General features: G+C 42.0%; 2 protein-coding genes across 6 annotated transcripts in view; both read right to left on the bottom strand.

Annotated features, from left to right (window-relative positions):
* Window positions 1–292: 292 nt before the first annotated feature.
* On the bottom strand, window positions 293–3,906 carry LOC129816353 (uridine 5'-monophosphate synthase-like). Its single transcript, XM_055870752.1, has 6 exons — window positions 3,676–3,906; window positions 3,216–3,369; window positions 2,333–3,019; window positions 1,866–2,041; window positions 1,500–1,614; window positions 293–1,129 (listed from the first exon to the last, which is right to left on the bottom strand). The coding sequence occupies exons 1-6, from the start codon at window positions 3,823–3,825 to the stop codon at window positions 951–953; spliced, it is 1,461 nt and encodes a 486-aa protein (XP_055726727.1). The 5' UTR covers window positions 3,826–3,906; the 3' UTR covers window positions 293–950.
* Window positions 3,907–9,021: 5,115 nt separating this feature from the next.
* LOC129816351 (kalirin-like) overlaps window positions 9,022–18,412 on the bottom strand; it is a 288,411-nt gene continuing 279,020 nt past the window's right edge. For all 5 annotated transcript variants that reach the window (XM_055870746.1, XM_055870747.1, XM_055870748.1 and 2 more), the window contains 7 exons: window positions 14,276–14,397; window positions 14,027–14,158; window positions 13,629–13,793; window positions 13,231–13,309; window positions 12,861–13,061; window positions 12,190–12,328; window positions 9,022–11,945 (listed from right to left, as the gene is read on the bottom strand). In XM_055870746.1, the coding sequence (XP_055726721.1) occupies window positions 11,400–11,945; window positions 12,190–12,328; window positions 12,861–13,061; window positions 13,231–13,309; window positions 13,629–13,793; window positions 14,027–14,158; window positions 14,276–14,397 (1,384 nt within the window). In that variant the 3' untranslated portion in view covers window positions 9,022–11,399. The remainder of the gene's footprint in view (window positions 11,946–12,189; window positions 12,329–12,860; window positions 13,062–13,230; window positions 13,310–13,628; window positions 13,794–14,026; window positions 14,159–14,275; window positions 14,398–18,412) is intronic.

The following is an 18,412-nucleotide window of genomic DNA, read 5'->3' as shown; positions in this document are numbered from 1 at the left end:
CTGCTCTGTTCCCCATCATGTCATTTACACATATTTACATATCATGTGGCTTGCAAATTTGTTCCTTACCTAGTCATCAGAGCTTGACTTGCAAAAAGACTGGCGTGTTATGTAGTCTATGCCTGATTTCACAAAGTAAAAAGTAGAAGCAGACACTTCTACATCTGCATTGCTTGCTGTTTGGGGGTTTTAGGCCGGGTTTCTGTATAGCACTTTGTGAGATCGGCTGGTTTAAAAAGGGCTTCATAAATACATTTGATTGATTTGAGATACCATATAAAATGAAACAGGCTCAGCATATTCACTGTTTATTAGTGGCTAGGGTATACAGCATACCCTACACCTGGATGGCACATCACAAATAATCAGAGGGCTAAAGACTTCACTGGTTCATCATACATTGTTGTAAACACAAGTCAATTGATTGTTGTAATGTCAATGAATTAATACACAATGCCGAGGTTTGTTTAGTAAAACGAATCTTTTAACAGTCTTCCATCTGTTCATCTGTAGAAAACTCCCTTGATGAAATGTTTATAGACTTCAAGGAACACTGATAATTACAGCAAATGTATTTATTAAATTAATTTCACAATTCCATATAACTGGTCAACACAAAGCATTAAAAAAAATTGCAAATTAGATTATATAAAAATAACACTATGGAGAAAAAAAACTGAAACATGTCCCTGTCGCCAAAGGTTAAAATTAGCATTGTCGCAGTTCAGTTGATTTAGCAAGTTTTGTGGCTAAGAGAAAGGTCTCAGCAGCTGGTTGGAGGGAATAATCATGTTTCACATTAGCCATGTGGTATCTGCTCTAGTCTTGTCAGCATCCCAAATGGCACCCTATGCGCTACTTTGACCAAGGCCCATAGGGCTCTGGTCAAAAGTAGTGCAATATATATGGAATAAGGTGCCACTTAGGATGTCGCCCTAGTCTTCAGCATCTCATTGGCTAGATGTGTTGAGTCTCTTGGTGTATGCGTTCCAGCCTGCCTCTCTGTACTCTGCAGCAGCCTTCACTCTATCAGAGGCCCCCAGGATACCACGGCCCACGATGATGATGTCAGAGCCTTTTTTACATATCACATCATCAGGACTGGAGTACTGCTGGCCCAGACCATCTCCTGAAACAGAAAAGATGGAGATTATGATCAATGAACAGTGTGGTGCTGAAGAAAACACCACCCTAGTTTGTTGCCGAAGAGGTAAAAAAAAAACACTACGAAAACAAAGGCTGCATTCAAAATGGCACTCCATTCTCAACATAGTACATTACTTTTAATCAGGGCCCATAGGGCTCTGGTCAAAAGTAGTGCACTATGTAGGTAATAGGAAGCCAATACGGACACAACCGATAAGAGACCCAGTCTTCATTTATTGGACACCGGCACCATCTAGCGGCAAGGAGAGCTTACAACAGGACAAAAATTGTCTGAAAATGACAGAACACTGGACAGGATGGATGAAGTGGTTAACGGGTATAGAGTGTGGTACCTCCTGACTGCATCTGCACCCCTGGAGTCATGTGTACAAACTCAGGCTTGTTGCTGATCTTGGAACCAGAGATGAACCCAAAAACAAATTCAGAGTGCTCCTCAGCCATTTTCACCTATGGAATGACAGAGACAAAAATCACATGAGAGAGATTAAGGATTACATTAAGGAATCCAACTATTACTACAGTTAAGCTGTCCGATGCAAACATCCTTATTAAAACAGACTAGAATGTAATCAGCCTTTCACTGTGACCCTGCAAGATGACACTGTGTCCTGAATTGTAACACATTGCAGAGAGCTGTGGGAGGTTAGAGAGATGGATGGAACATTCTGAGGAACGGCTTGCTGGAGCGATTTGCTTACCACAGCCGCCGTATAGTCCCCTGTTGCTAGGGAACCCTGGGAGCTCATCTGAGCTATGAGGACACAGCCGCGGTCCAGCGGACGGCCCACCGCACTGAGCCCCTTCACCACCCCAGGGCCTGGTACCGCATGGGCATTAACGATGTGAGACCACGAGGAGATCTGGTAGAGCCCACCTGAGAAATAGAGGAAAACACACAACAGTCAGAAGACTTAGAAATAATAGCAACCAGGTATTAATTAGGATGGATTAGGATTGAAAAGCATGTTTCAAAAGGTTAAGGGGACAACTGCTGTACAACAATGACCCTTATTTTCTGGAGTTGGACAATGTGTCTATTTTAACACGGGGCGTGTTAGTTTTGCATAGCCTGGGACCTTGGGTGGGAAGAGTTTGCACATTTAAAGTGAAATCACCACCCACCGAGGGCACACAGCAATGCAAAACAAGTGCGCCCACTAATCACCTTCATACTGGTGCTTGACCGTGTTCCCGATGTCGGCAAACTTGCGGTCCTCAAAGATGAGGAAGTTGTGTTTGAGGCCCAGGTCCCTGAGGGACTGGGTGAAGGCTGGGCTGAAGTCCTGAAGGATGTCCACGTGGGTCTTCAACACACACATCTGAGGCCCCAGAGTGTCGGCCAGCTGCAGCAGCTCCTCGCAGCACGTCATGTCCGCCGACACACATAGATTGGTCTTCTTTTCTTCCATCAGTCTGAGGAGCTGGGCGGCCAGAGGGTGTGTATTCCGGAGCTGAGCCCTGTCTCCATAGCTCAGCTCCGCCGGCTTGCAGGGCTTTTTGGTTGCAGGTGAGCCGTTCTTCTCCTCCTCGCCAGAGGGCTTGTAGGTGTTGTTCTCCTGGATGAACCTGCACACGCTCTGGGCCATGGAAGAGTCGATGCGATCCGCCTGGGACAGGGTGTTGAGGAGTTTGGAGATGGAGATGACGGAGTGGAGCGTGATGCCCCTCTTGGCCAGCATGGCCTCGCCGCCCTGCTCCCTGTCCATCAACACGATGGCATCCGTCACCTTTAAACCCTCCGCCTGGAGCACCAGAGCCGTCTCCATGACGCTGCTGCCGCTGGTCACTACATCCTCGATGATCAGACACGTGTCTCCAGGGTGAATAGTCCCCTCTATAATCTTCTTAGTTCCTAGGATCAAGAGATGGAACATATTGTGGCCATGATGGATGTCTGATATGAGAGATCTGAAATCCATTTAGACTGATGAAATGCTCTAACACTTGCTAGCTCCAACTGTAGACTGAACTGATGGGATGCATAAAATACATTTTAAAAAAAACACGTATAAAGAGAACAATCAAATTTGACCATCATAAAATCGCACCATACTCTTTGGCTTCTTTTCTTCGGATGAGCATGGGCAGCTCGTGTTTGGAGCAGATGATTGTAGCCAGGGGTAGAGCAGTGTATGGGACTCCACACACAGAGCTGTATTTTAAGTCCTCATCTTTGGCGCGTTGATAAAGAAGACTTGACACCTAAAGGCAAACAAACCCGTATTCAACAAACTCCAACTAATGAGCTCGTAACATACATTTTGCAACTTGATTTGATTGCCTCCGAACAGACATAGTTCCGCGTTTCCCAAACTCGGTCCTCGGGACCCCAAGGGGTACACGTTTTGTTTTTTTGCCCTAGTAATCAAGCTTTGATCATTTGAATGAGCTGTATAGTGCTAGAGCAAAAACCAAAAGTGCACCCCATTAGCGTCCCCATTAATGAGTTTGGGAAACGCTGACATTGCTGTTGTTTCCGTTACTCATGGAAAACACGTGTTTACACACCTGGTTCATGAGAGTTGGGTAAGAAACAATAACTCTGAGATCAAAATAAATCGGCGAGGTTATTCCACTCTTCAGCGTGAACGTTCCGAATTTCACTGCCTGAACATCATGCAACTTTAAGATTAAAGTTTCAAGGCAAACGTTTTCCATTTTCAATGTTTTAACTACGCTAGCAAATATCAGTAGGCTAGACCGCGGTCTCTCTCGTCAAGCGGCAGCTCTTCAGACACTTAAAAAAGTGCTTCCGGGTCATGGAATTTTCAAAATAAAAGTCCACAATTTAATATTAGAAACGTGTCATTAACATGTATTTAGTCATGATATATGCTTTCTTTTGTCTAAACATTAACAGTTATTAATATTTGTTCATATTTAAGTGACAGGTCCATTAAATTTCGGTCAAAGAAATGCCCCCAATGCAATACACTGTATATGAAATACATACTGGCTTATAGAAGGAAAACTATTCTAGGTGCTGAAGTAAAGTGGGGTTGGGACTACTCACTAGGGTCTATAGAATCTATATATTGTGTTATTTCATGGGGGACAGAGGTCTACATGCCCAGTAACACTTTCTACTCCAACCCACTCCATTGGTCCCAATACAATACACCATGGGCCTATATTTTACGTATTGGCTTATAGAGAGAAAACTATTCTAGGTGCCGAAGTAGAAGTGGGGTTGGGATTTTCTCAGTAGGGTCTGTAGAATCTAGATATGGTGTTATTTCATGGGGGACTATGGTCTAAATACCCAAATACTCACCCACTCCCTGTTCACTGCAATGCAATACACTGTAGGCCTATAGGTGATTACTTACTTTCAAGACACAATGTAAACAATGATGGACAGGCATACCTGTTAACGACCTGGATTAACCTAACGATGATGAGCCAATTGCACCTTTTACACATTTAATTAGCCCAAGGCCAGTGTGCACCTATGCCAAAAAATGGATCTTGGCCTGAAACGACTTAAAATGGAGCCACTGGACACTACCTACAAATATTGCACTGTACAGGAAAAACGATAGATTGTGTATCCATAAAACCAGGGTCCAGTCTACTCACTAGAGTCCCTAGAATACAAAACAGCCATTCAAGCCTAGGATGAGGTACACCAAGGCCAGAACTGCAAGGCTTGGTAACAACATCTACTAAGAGCACTAACATCTACTTTCTTTATTGGTAACTTGCACAAATATTCTGTCAGTGACCAACCTAACACACAACACAAACATCACAGGCTGGGAGCAGCTCATGGGCACTTAGGGGTAAAGTGTCTTGCTAAAGGGCACAACAGCAGTAGGTAGTACACTAGGGTCGATTGCTTGGTTGTTAGGATGTTGATCGACCGAGCTGGTTTTAATTGAGCAGTAACAAATATATACAGTACCAGTCAAAAGTTTGGAAACATGTACTCATTCAAGGGTTTTTCTTTATTTTACTATTTTCTACATTGTAGAATAATAGTGAAGACATCAAAACAATGCAATAACTTATATGAAATCATGTAGTAACCTAAAAAGTGTTAAACAAATCAAAATATACTTTAGATTCTTCAAATAGCCACTCTTTGCCTTGATGACAGCTTTGCACACTCTTGGCATTCTCTCAACCAGCTTCACCTAGAATGCTTTTCCAACAGTCTTGAAGGAGTTCCCATATATGCTAAGTACTTGTTAGCTGCTTTTCCTTCACTCTGCGGTCCGACTCATCCCAAACCATCTCAATTTGGTTGAGAACGGGGGATTGTGGAGGCCAGGTCATCTGATGCAGCACTCCATCACTCTCTTTCTTGGTCAAATAGCCCTTACACAGCCTGGAGGTGTGTTGAGTCACTGTCCTGTTGAAAAACAAATTATAGTCCCACTAAGCACAAACCAGATGGGATGGCATGGCATATCGCTGCAGAATGCTGTGGTAGCCATGCTGCTTAAGCGTGCCTTGAATTCTAAATAAATCACAGAGTGTGTCACCAGCAAAGCACCTCCACACCATAACATCTCCTCCTCCATGCTTTACGGTGGGAAATACACTTGCAGAGATCCTCCGTTCACCCACACCACGTCTCACAAAGACACGGCGGTTGGAACCAAAAATCTGAAATTTGGACTCCAGAACAAAGGACACATTTCTACCAGTCGAATGTCCATTGCTTGTGTTTCTTGGCCCAAGCAAGTCTCTTCTTCTTATTGGTGTCTTTTAGTAGTGGTTTCTTTGCAGCAATTTGATCATGATGGCCTAATTCACACAGTCTCCTCTGAACAGTAGATGTTGAGATGTGTCTGTTACTTGAACTCTGTGAAGCATTTATTTGGGGTGCAATTTCTGAGGCTGGTAACTCTAATGAACTTATCCTCTGCAGCAGAGGTAATTCTGGGTCTTCCATTCCTGTGGCGGTCCTCATGAGAGCCAGTTTCATCATAACACTTGATGGTTTTTGCGACTGCACTTGATGAAACTTTCAAAGTTCTTGAAATTTTCCGGATTGACTGACCTTCATGTCTTAAAGTAATGATGATGAGGGACTGTCATTTATCTCTGCTTATTTGAGCTGATCTTGCCATAATATGGGCTTGTTTTTTTACCAAAAAGGGCTATCTTCTTTATACCAGCCCTAACTTGTCACAACACAACTGATTGGCTCAAACACGTTAAGAACAATAAAAAATCCACAAATTAACTTTTAACAAGACACACATGTTAATTGAAATGCATTCCAGGTGACTACCTCATGAAGCTGGTTGAGAGAATGCCAAGAGTGTCCAAAGCTGTCATCAAGGAAAAGGGTGGCTATTTGAAGAATCTCAAACATAAAATACATTTTGATTTGTTTAACACTTTTTTGGTTGCTACATGATTCCATATGTGTTATTTCATAGTTTTGATGTCTTCACTATTATTCTACAATGTAGAAAATAGTAGAAATAAAGAAAAACCCTTGAATGAGTAGGTGTTCTAAAACTTTTGACAGGTAGTGTACATCACATTGGGGTTTAGACCAGGGCACAGAACTATTACTGCAACAACATTAGTTTTAAATAATATTGTCAATGCTTTACATTGGAAAATTAATTGTGCTGCCTTGTTTGTGGACTATTGCGGCCAGGTTAAATCTCAATTCCTTGAAGTGCATAAAGGGGTACCCCAGGGTTCGATTCTGGAGCCACTATTATTTACGCTGTATATGAATAACATTAGAAATACTGTGAAAAATGTGAATAATCTTTATGCTGATGATACAGTATGGTAGTCTGTTGCACCATCTGTAAATCAAGCCTTTTCACATTTGTATGCTGATTTCCAAGCACTACAGTCACTCTTGGATCTTAAGTTAGTACTTAATGCAAACAAAACAAAATGCATGCTATTTTCTAGGTTTTCCAGACTTAAGTAACCTTGAAATTACTAGCCTGAACAAAACACAAATTGTTTTGTGAGTTCCCTCCCTCTTTATAAATATCTTGGTATCCGGCTATAAGATCAATTGGAGATCAAAATGGGATGATTTTACAGAAATAGAGCATGTGTAGTCTTTTGATAATAGAAAGAAAGCTGTCCAGGCCACGTTTATGTCTGTTTTAGATGCAGCTTCCACACTTAAACCTCTAGATGCTGTTTTCCATTGTGCCCGTAGATTCATCACTGCCGATTAATCTTATAACTCACCATTGCGTATTGTATCAAAAGGAGGGTTGGGCCTCTCTATTTGTAAGAAGAGAGCAGCATTCCCTTTGTTTATTTACCATGAGCTCCTGCAGAAACACTCGTCAAGGTCAAAACAATAGAATACCGTAGAAGAGCACAAGATTGGATAGTGCTAGAGGTTCCAAGGGTTGCTTCTGATTTAGGGAATAGCTGCTTTGGTTTTTATGCTCCACAGATGTGGAATGTGTTGCAGGGGAGGCTCAGGCTTGAAAGCCTGTTGCCCTTTATGATGTGTGTGTTTGTATTGTGCAGGGCTCATTTGTAAAATGGGACTTGGTCTCAATATGACACCCTGTAAAATAAAGGTTAGTAAATCAAATACAAGTCTCTGAGAGCTTTCCACACTGGATTGTGCAACATTTGCCCATTATTATACTGAACAAAAATATTAACCCCACATGTAACAATTTCAACAATTTTACTGAGTTACAGTTCATGTAAGGAAATCAGTCAATTGAAATATTCATTAGGCCCTAATCTATGGATTTCACGTGACTGGGCTGGGGCGCAGCCATGGGTGGGCCTGGGAGGGCAAAGGACCACACACTGGGGAGCCAATCAGAATGTGTTTTTCCCCACAAAAGGGCTTTATTACAGACAAAATTAATCCTCAGCTGTCCAGGTGGCTGGTCTCAGACAATTCCACAGGTGAAGAAGCTGGATGTGGAGGTCCTGGCCTGGCGTGGTTACATGTGGTCTGCGGTTGTGAGGCTGTTTGGACGTACTGCCAAATTCTCTAAAACAACGTTGGAGGCAGCATTTGGTAGAGAAACTAACATTCAATTATCTAGCAACAGCTCTGGTGGACATTCCTGCTGTCAGCATTCCAATTGCACGCTCCCTCAAAAGTTTTGACATCTGTGGCATTGTGTTGTGTGACAAAACTGCACATTTTAGAGTGGCCTTTTATTGTCCCCAGTACAAGGTGCACTTGTGTAATGACCATGCTTTTTAATCAGCTTTTTGATATGCCACACCTGTCACGTTGATGGATTATCTTGGCAAAGGAGAAATGCTCACTAACAGGGACGTAAACAAATGTGTGCACAACATTTTAGAGAAATAAGCTTTTTGTGCGCATTTCTGGGATCTTTTATTTCAGTTCATGAAACATGGGACCAACACTTTAAATGTTGTGTTCATGTTTTTGTTCAGTGATTTTCAAAATTCTTCAAGCTCTGTCAAATTGGTTGAATGATCATTGCTGTTTTAAAGTAATCATTGGCCTCATGGTGAAATCCCTGAGGGGTTTCCTTCCTCTCCACAACTGAGTTAGGAAGGTCTGTATCTTTGTAGTGACTGGGTGTATTGATACACCATCCAAAGTATAATTAATAACTTCACCGTGATATTCAATGTCTGTTTTTTTTATTTTATTTGTACCCATATACCAATAGGTGCCCTTTGTGAGGCATTGGAAAACCTCCCTGCTCTTTGTGATTGAATCTGTGTTTGAAAGTCATTGTTCGACTGAGTGACCTTACAGATCATTGTATGTGGGGTACAGAGATGAGGTAGTCATTCAAAAACCATGTTAAACACTTAGTGCACACAGAGTCCATGCAACTTATGTAACTTGTTAACTTATTTAGGCTTGCTATAACAAAGGGGTTGAATTTTTATTGACTCGAGACATTTCAGCTTTTAATGTTTTATTCATTTCTAACATAATTCCACTTTGACATGGGGTATTATTGTGTGTAGGCCAGTGACACAACATCTCAATTTAATCCATTTTAAATTCAGGCTGTAACACAACAAAATGTGGGAAAAGTCAAGGGGTATGAATACTTTCAGAAGGCACTGTAATCTTAAGCATTTTACCACTTAGTTTTAGGTAGCAATAGTATCACATCTTGCTAACGCGAAGCAGAACTGATTCACCAATTTTCTCAGTAGTAGGTTTGAAGCACTGTACCATGGCGCATACTGCCAGCTTTGTATTTGGTTAGGCAGGTACACATGGTTCTAGTTTTATGGTTGTTTATGAGTTGCCATTCAATTGCCTTGCCTGTAGGTATGAGAAAAATGTAACCAGCATAACACTTAAACATTTGATGACGAAGATGGATTTTTGTGAGAGTCTACATACTGTACTGTGCATCCTACCTATAGGAATGCTTAATGTGCTTTACAAATGGCACCCTATTCCTAGAAATAGTGCACTGTTTGACCAGTGCTATAGGCCCTGGTCAAAACGAGTGCACTATGTAGGGAATAGGGTGCCATTTGGGAAGCATCCTTAGAGAACGTTGAAGTACACAGGACGTGGGAATGATGGGGCTCTGCGTCCACTGTTACAAAATGTTAGAAACAAACATCCTTCCCATAATTTGAATAAATAAATAACGATTTAAAATCAATCAAGTTATACCAGTTCTCATATTTAAATAAACAATACATCCAGAAATTAAGTAATTCAGGCCTGGGTTTTCAAATCCTACACTATTGGGGCGGTACTACATTAAGTGTTCAATCAGTGTTCTAGACTGAGTGCTAATTGCACAAGTAAACAATCATATTGAGTAAATGGGTGACCAGTACTAAGTGTCACAGGTGGGATCTGAACCCCAGTCTCTGAGCTCAGGAAACCAACATCTCAAAAGGTCCAATGCAGCTGTTTTTTTGTCTCAATATCAAATCATTTCTGGGTAAAAATTAAGTGCCTTATTGTGATTGTTTTCAATTAAAATGATAAAAAAGAAACCAAAAATAGCTTCCTAGCAAAGAACAATTTCTCAAATAAGAACTTTGCTAGGACTGTCTGGGAGTGGTCTGAGTGGGGAGGGGTAAACTCTAAACTAGCTGTTATTGGCTGAGAGGTTTGGAACTCTCTTATTGGTCTAATAAAGAGATATTCCTGGCAGGCCAAAACTCCATCCCAACAAAACAGGCTGAAATTTCAGGAGGTCATTTCAAACAGCATTATCATAAATTTCACAATTCCACAGTATTATTCCAACCTCATATTGTGGAAATGTAGAACACAGGAAAGTCACGTTTGTGACTGCACTGGCCGTTTAACCATTAGACCAAAATTCCTCTTGGGCCGAGGGTGACACTGATTTTGAAGTCGCAGGCAGTCCGACTCACCTCAACTACATGAGCGATGAGAGCTAATGTGAAGACTTCAGATTTGTTGTAAACGATTTGGGTCTAAGAACAGAAATATGCCACTCATTGTTTGGTCACTGCCCCATTTGGATTGAAATTTGCAGCCTGTCCTTTCAGCTTTGAACATTCAATCACAACTAAACCTGAGACTTATGAATGGTGAACCAACAAAATGCATTCATTGAGCTTGGAGGTGACAGACGTGTACAGACAAACAAGAATGATGTACAAAGTGGCGTGAGAAGTTAATCGTATTAGATTCTTTCATTCATATCTCAAACCGCACCATTGGAAAAATAGCCGTTATACTATATCTTCACACTCTAAGGGATCAACACTGAATATTTCTTCACATACAATAGCACACCTACAAAGGCTGACCACATTCTACAATAAATTACATTCAACAGTTATATTACCGTTCATAGATCTTTCTCTGAGAGTTAGTTAATCATTTCCAAGGATAATATATTACAATTTTGGCATTTCCAATACATGGACACCATAAGAGTGCTTCATACTACAGCTCTGAAACATCTCAAACAATCAAATGCCAATGTCTTGTCTTCTGGCATCTTGAACACAGTAATGATATTCACACAACATGTTTGTTGACAAGTTACAGTAGTATCTACTATCCAGAGATGGAAAACCATGTTTCAATGGCAGAGTCCTGGGGTGTAATCATTAGTCCAAACCGTTGCAAAAAAGTTTAGTTTAGCAACAAAAACAAGTTTCTATTGGACAAATTCAGGTAGGTCCCTCCCCATTTGGTTCAGTTGACTTCGGTTTGGTTCTGTTTAGTGCCGAGTGAATACACCCCTGTAGTACTGCTAACAGAGTGTTCCGTTTCACCTTTGTTGTGTTCATAGGGTGTTAATTGGCTGTTCACAGGGTGATTATAGGGTGTGTCCCATGCTGCTGGTCAACAGTCCCTTGATGTTGGTGACAGGGCGCACGTCGTGTAGTTGTCTCCGTCTGTCGATGAAGGATGCCAGGCGGCCCGTGTCCAGTGGGATCTTGGAATAGTCTCCACTGTGGGCACTCACCCAGGGGTGCTGAAGACAGATGGTGGCAATGGGCCTCTTCCGAGGGTCCTGCTGCAAGGTAGAGCTGATGAAGTCCCTGGCCCCCTGGCTCACTCCCTTGAAGTAGTCCTCTGGGAAGCAGAAGTCCAGCTTGCAGATATTGACGCACGTCTCCTCCAGGCTCTCGTCCAGGAAGGGCGAGACACCGCTCAGCATGACGTAGGCCAGGACCCCGGCGCTCCACACGTCAGTGCTCAGGGACACCGCTGTGCCCTGGATCAGCTCAGGAGCCGCAAACTCGGGGTTGCCCAGGAGAAGATGGACATAACGGTGACGAGACACTTGGACCGCATCTCCAAAATCTATGAGCTTGATAGAAGGAACAGGCACGTGGAGATCCACCAGGAGGTTCTCAGGCTAGGGACACAATATGAATGCGTTTGTTAATGGGTTTGACCAAGATCAGGTTAAAAGGGACGTTTCTCAGATGCTGTTAGACTACAAAAGTTGACTAATTTTCATTCATTTGGGGCGTCGCGGGACGTGGTTTCATCTTGACAGACTACTTTAGAGGTCTGAAAACATCTGTCAAACTAAAGTGTACTGTCACTTTAATAACATATGTTCTTAGCATTGGTACTGATGTGTGCTTTGTGTTCACCTTAAGGTCTAGATGTGCCACTCTGCAGGTGTGGAGGTGCTGCAAGGCCTCTAAGGTGTCCTTCACAAAGAAGGCCACCTTCTCCTCCATCAGCTCATCATGGGCCACCAGGTAGTCCAACAGCCTCCCGCCCTCCAGCCTGGAAACAACACGAGACAAAAATGTATTCAGACCACACTATGACACTAGAGTGCGTCCTAAATGGCACCCTATTCCCTACACAGTGCACTCATTTTGACCAATGTAGGGAATAGGGTTCCATTTGGGATGCAAACAAATGACTATGTTCATTTACACTAACAAAGCCAAGTGTAAACTATAATCCCTAGCCTGGGTCCTATACTGGGTTCTTTTCTATGAATTTCATGCCATGAGCTTCACATGTTCGTGTTGGCAGTTGGCAACACAGCAAGGAGTTGGCTAAAAGCAAAAAGAGACTGAAACACCAGGCTGTACAATAATCTATCCCTCTTTCTCAATCTTTTCTCGATTCCTCACATCCTCTCTCCTTGCCGACTCCTCAATCGTATTGGAGGATAAGGTCCAAAGCCCCTGCACCCGGACCTTCTTCTCCAATACATTTTGCGAAAGAGGCGAGCAGAGATGACGCAAGGAATCAAGGGAAATATGAATTTATAAACAGTCCAAGTCCACAGCAGAAATGTCCTTACAGCTCGAAGACCAACATGAGGGAGGTGGGGGACTCGTAGGTGTCAGTCAGAGCCACCAGCTGAGGATGCTGGACGTGGCTCAAGATGTCTGCCTCGTGGTCCACCTGCTCCTTCTTTTGCATCTTCTTAGTGATGTACTTCACAGCCACCTCCTTCTTACTGGCCTTGTTCAGACACTTTCTCACTACAGAGAATCGGCCCCTGGAGAAGGGAGAGGAGTAGGAGGATAGTTGTAACACGTAAAAAATGTAATTGTTGTACCTATCAAACTGCTGCTGTGAGCCTGTGAGAATTTGTATGAAAGATCCCAATAAAATACAACAAATTATTATGATAGGCTGCTTTAAAACAGTGGGGGTGTGTACTTTACCGTCCAATCTCACAAATTTCTGTGAAACTTGATTCAAAGTTGTCTTTCCACTGAATGCCCATTCCATCATATGTGGAAGCTTAGAATAGAGAGAAAATAAATTGAATATTTTATTAGTCAATATTTACATTGTAGGTAAATTCATACAGTAAACTTTCTTCAAGGACCTCTCAATCTGCCATGACTGGTTTTTGTGATGAGGGTGAAATACCAATCGTGAGACACTGCTTCCAAAATGTCACCCTATTCCCTTTACGGTGCTCTACATTTGACCATAGGGCTCTGGTCAAAAGCAGTGCACTATTAGGGAATAGGGTGCCATTTAGGACGTATTCATAGTCTAGGTATAGCTTAACTCCCTCCCTGCTTGTAGTGTGAAGGTGGAGGGTTTAACTCACTCCCGCTGGGCAGGGTCACCATGTTGGAGGGCTCGCTGGGTGGACTGACCCCCCAGGGGTTACTGGCACTGACCCGGAACTGGTAGTGCCCCCCAGGAATGAGCTCTTCAATCTTAACACACACATCTACCGTAGAGACCACTGACTGCTGCCACATTAGGGAGTCTGCAGGGAAGAGAACGAAGAGGTTAGGTCAACAAGTTCTAGCTCAAAGATCTCAGGTGACTGTCAGTAGCTTGTGAATTGTAGGTGAAATTGGGCCTAGATGGTGACCTTGGGTCAGTTTCGCATTTCCCCTACATAATGGTTAGGGTTAGCATTGGGGAGGTGAGGCTGATCCTACATCTGTATCTTGGTGCAACTTCACCCCAGAGCCAGAAGAGATGGGCCTACTGTACCTTCCTGCCTGTACTCTACGGTGTAGCTGGACACGGCACAGCTAGCTGAGCTGGCAGGGGGGAGCCAGTGGACGATCACCGCATTGCTACTGGCCTCCTGGGCCATGGGCCTCGCAGGTGCTGTTGGGATACCTGAGAACAGACATCAGCCCGACATCAGTAGTCTCCATGGTCATAGAGAACCTCACCTCCTACCTCATTCCTCCCTACATCCATCATCCATAACCCCCCTCTCTTCCCTTCTTCTACCTTGTACTTTGATAGAGGCAGAGGAGGAGGCAGTGCCATGGTCGTTGACAGCCACACAGGTGTAGATGCCAGTGTCCTGGGGCATTAGATTACAGATCTTCAGCAGAATGTCACCCGTATCCCTGGAGACAAAGACGGAGAAGAGGCCAGGTTGTATTGGTTGCTGAAAATAGAGCTTGACCTATGTTACATTTTGAGTTCATTCCCAAATGGCACTCTATTCCTTACATAGTACGCTACTAAAATAGACCGTAACCCTATAAGTCCTGGTCAAAAGTAGTGCACAATATAGGGAATTGGGTGCCATTTGGGACAGAACGTTGATGTCTGTTGTAGCTGATTGCTTCTTTTACTGAGCTCCATCTAAAGTTCATGTTAGTCCTCCAACAACATGTTTAGTCTATGGGATTAGGCTACAGGCATTACCTTTAAGCAATTCTCAGACAATAGATTGGAACTTTTTCCTGTATAGTGGGGTACCACTGGAATGGAATGAATGGTACTGTATCAAACATGGTTTCCACGAATTGGACACGTTCCACTTAATTTATTGTAGCCATTACTATGATCCATCCTCCCTCCATCAGGCTCCACAGGATGCCGCTAAATGCCTGCGATCATCTAGACCAGGGGTTCCAGACTTTTTCCCAGGGCCCCTTTTTCACATTTGAAAAATGTCATACTGGAGGGCCTAGTAAAACGTTGTTGTTTTGAAGCTAATTTCCTGCAATTTTACAGTCTAACAAGACTCATGGCATCTTTTAGGTAGGCTATTTAATGATAATAAGAATATGAATGATATAATAATAATAATAAGAATGATAATAATAATAATAATAATAATAATAATGGATAAGGAAAATAAAGTTGAGATCTGATTTCCCCAAATGTTATTCCACTACCAAATATGTTATATATGATAATTTATATGAACCCTCAATTTAATTATACATATTCTCTTTTACAGAAAGTGAATAGATCAATTGATAGTGACAGTCACACATTGTATAAGATCCCTTTCCAAGCAAAGTCCAATTTCTGACTCCTCGACTTTAGAAGGTCGTAGCTTAGCTTCTGAATGTCAGAGACAAACCATTCTCGTGCATCAGAGTCGCATCTTCCTCGGGCATTTTATTGTTTGTTTCTAGCCTAAAGCATTGTCGATTACTGCATAGTTTTAGATCATTATCAACAATTGCGAATTGTAAAAAAATAAAATACAAAATGAGAGCTACCCTCCTCCGAATAACCTGATTCAGTTTATCAAACAGCTAATTATTAGAGTCAGGTGCCATAGATTAGGGTTGGAGTGAAAACCTACAGGACAACCTGGTCTCAGAGCATTTCGTCTGCTTCTGTACGTAAACCCGAGACACTGCTCAAACCTGCTCGATGAGTTCTCAGTGATCACCTCCAGGGGTGATTACCGACCAACTCCATTACTGCAGTAATTAAATAATAAAGTTTGATTGTTTTGAAGAAATCTAAAAGTCTCTCCTTTTCATTGCAATAATTCCACAACAATTTTGGCGACGAGGATGGGATGATAAACTTATTTTTTCTGATTGTTCCCAGTGAAATCCAAGTTAACCGTGCACAGGGAGTTGCATTAGAGTCAACCAGGGGAAAGCCACTCTCCACTATTTGTAGCAGATCGGATCCCCACCTGGCTGGGAGTGTCAGCTGAATGGATACATCATTTCAAACAGAATTGGAATACGGGTGAGACTGGTTTCTTTCAATAATTGAACTTGAAAGTGCACAGAATTAATAGTACTAATTAGACATTAACTGAACATAAGTGATGAAAATAATAAATAATATAAAAAATAACAAAAGCCCCTGTTGAGGGTACGCTCAGAGCGAGGTCTTCCTTAACATTTTAGGGATAGGGGGCAGCATTTTCACTTTTGGATGAATTGCGTGCCCATAGTGAACTGCCTCCTACTCTGTCCCAGATGCTAATATATGCATATTATTATTACTATTGGATAGAAAACACTCTGAAGTTTCTAAAACTGTTTGAATTATGTCTGTGAGTATAACAGAACTCATATGGCAGGCAAACTTCCAAACAGGAAGTGGAAATTCTGGGGCTGGTTGATGGATGTTAAACTCATCGTCTATTCACATCCCAGTAAGATATGGATCTGTTCGCACTTCCCTACTCCTTCCACTAGATGTCAACAGTCAGTAGAACGTGGAATGAAGCCTCTAGTGTGATGTGGGGCCGGGTGGCAGCTATTTGAGTCAGTGGCCTGGCAGAATGCTAGTTCCTGGTTACGCGCATTACTCATTATATCGCCATGCGTTTTATCACTCTGTAGACAAAAACGAATGCTCCGGTTGGAACGTTATTGGATATATATGATAACAACATCCTGAAGATTGATTCTCTACTTAATTTGACCAGTTTATTCGACCTGGAATATAACTTTAAGTTTTCGTCCGAGTTCGCCTGGACCGGCGCCAGCGTTTGGACATGTGAACTAAACGTGCTAGCAAAAGTAGCTAATTGGACACTAGTAATGGACATTATCGAACAAAACAATGATTTATTGTGGAACTAGGATTCCTGGCACTGCATTCTGATGAAAGATCACCAAAGGGAATATTTATGATGTAATTTCGTATTTCTCTTGACTCCAACATGGCGGAGAAATGTTGTGTATTTCTAAGCGCCGTCTTAGATTATTGCATGGTATGCTTTTTCCGTAAAGTTAAAAAAAAAATCTGACACAGCGGTTGCATTAAGAACAAGTGTATCTTTAATTATATGTAAAACATGCATCTTGCATCAAAGGTTATGATGAGTATTTCTGTTATTTGACGTGGCTCTCTGTAATTACTCCGGATATTTTGTAGGTATTTCTGAACATGGCGCCAATGTAAACCGAGATTTGTGGATATAAATATGCACATTATCGAACAAAACAAATGTATTGTGTAACATGATGTCCTATGAGTGTCATCTGATGAAGATTATCAAAGGTTAGTGATTCATTTTATCTCTATTTCTGCTTTTGTGACTATCTATGACTGGGAAAAATGGCTGTGTGTTTTTTGGATTTGTTGGTGATCTAACATAAATATATGTTGTGTTTCCGCTGTAAAACATTTGTAAAAATCGGACACGATGGGTAGATTAACAAGATGTTTATCTTTCATCTGACCTCAATCCTATAGAAAATTTGTGGGCAGAACTGAAAAAGCATGTGCGAGCAAGGAGGCCTACAAACCTGACTCAGTTACACCAGCTCTGTCAGGAGGAGTGGGCCAAATTTCACGCAACTTATTGTGGGAAGCTTGTGGAAGGCTACTCGAAACGTTTGACCCAAGTTAAACAATTTAATGGCAATGCTACCAAATACTATTTGAGTGTATGTAAACGTCTGACCCACTGGGAATGTGATGAAAGAAATAAAAGCAGAAATCATACTCTCTACTATTATTCTTAAAATAAAGTGGTGATCCTAACTGACCTAAGACAGGGAATTTTTACTAGGATTAAATGTCAGGAATTGTGAAAAACTGAGTTTAAAAGTAGGAGTTTGTAACGGGCTTCCTGCTTCTCCTCATCCGAAGAGGAGTAGTAAGGATTTGACCAAAGTGCAGCGGGTTGTGAATACATAATGATTTATTAAAACAAACGACGAAACACGAAAATAAACGCTTGGAAGGATTACAAACTAACAAAACGAACTAAACAGACCTAAACTTAAGAACTTACATGTAACACGAAGAACGCACGAACAGGGAAACCAGACTACACAAAAACCAAACGAACAAACATATCGAAACAGTCCCGTGTGGCGCAACATACACAGACACGGAAGACAACCACCCACAAACAAACAATGTGAAACAACCTACCTTAATATGACTCTCAATCAGAGGAAATGCCAAACACCTGCCTCTAATTGAGAGCCATACTAGGCAACCCATTAACCCAACATAGAAAACACATAACATAGACTACCCACCCAAACTCACGCCCTGACCAATTAAACACATACCAAACAACAGAAAACAGGTCAGGAACGTGACAGAGTTGCTATATTTATTGAATAAACCTTTTTCCATAAAGTTAGAGCGAATTAAGATGGAATCTCGACGTAACTTATAACGTCGTACAAA

Source organism: Salvelinus fontinalis, chromosome 19 (genome assembly GCF_029448725.1).
Source record: "Salvelinus fontinalis isolate EN_2023a chromosome 19, ASM2944872v1, whole genome shotgun sequence".
NCBI lineage: Eukaryota > Metazoa > Chordata > Actinopteri > Salmoniformes > Salmonidae > Salvelinus > Salvelinus fontinalis.
This window is presented reverse-complemented; position numbering and strand designations above follow the sequence as displayed.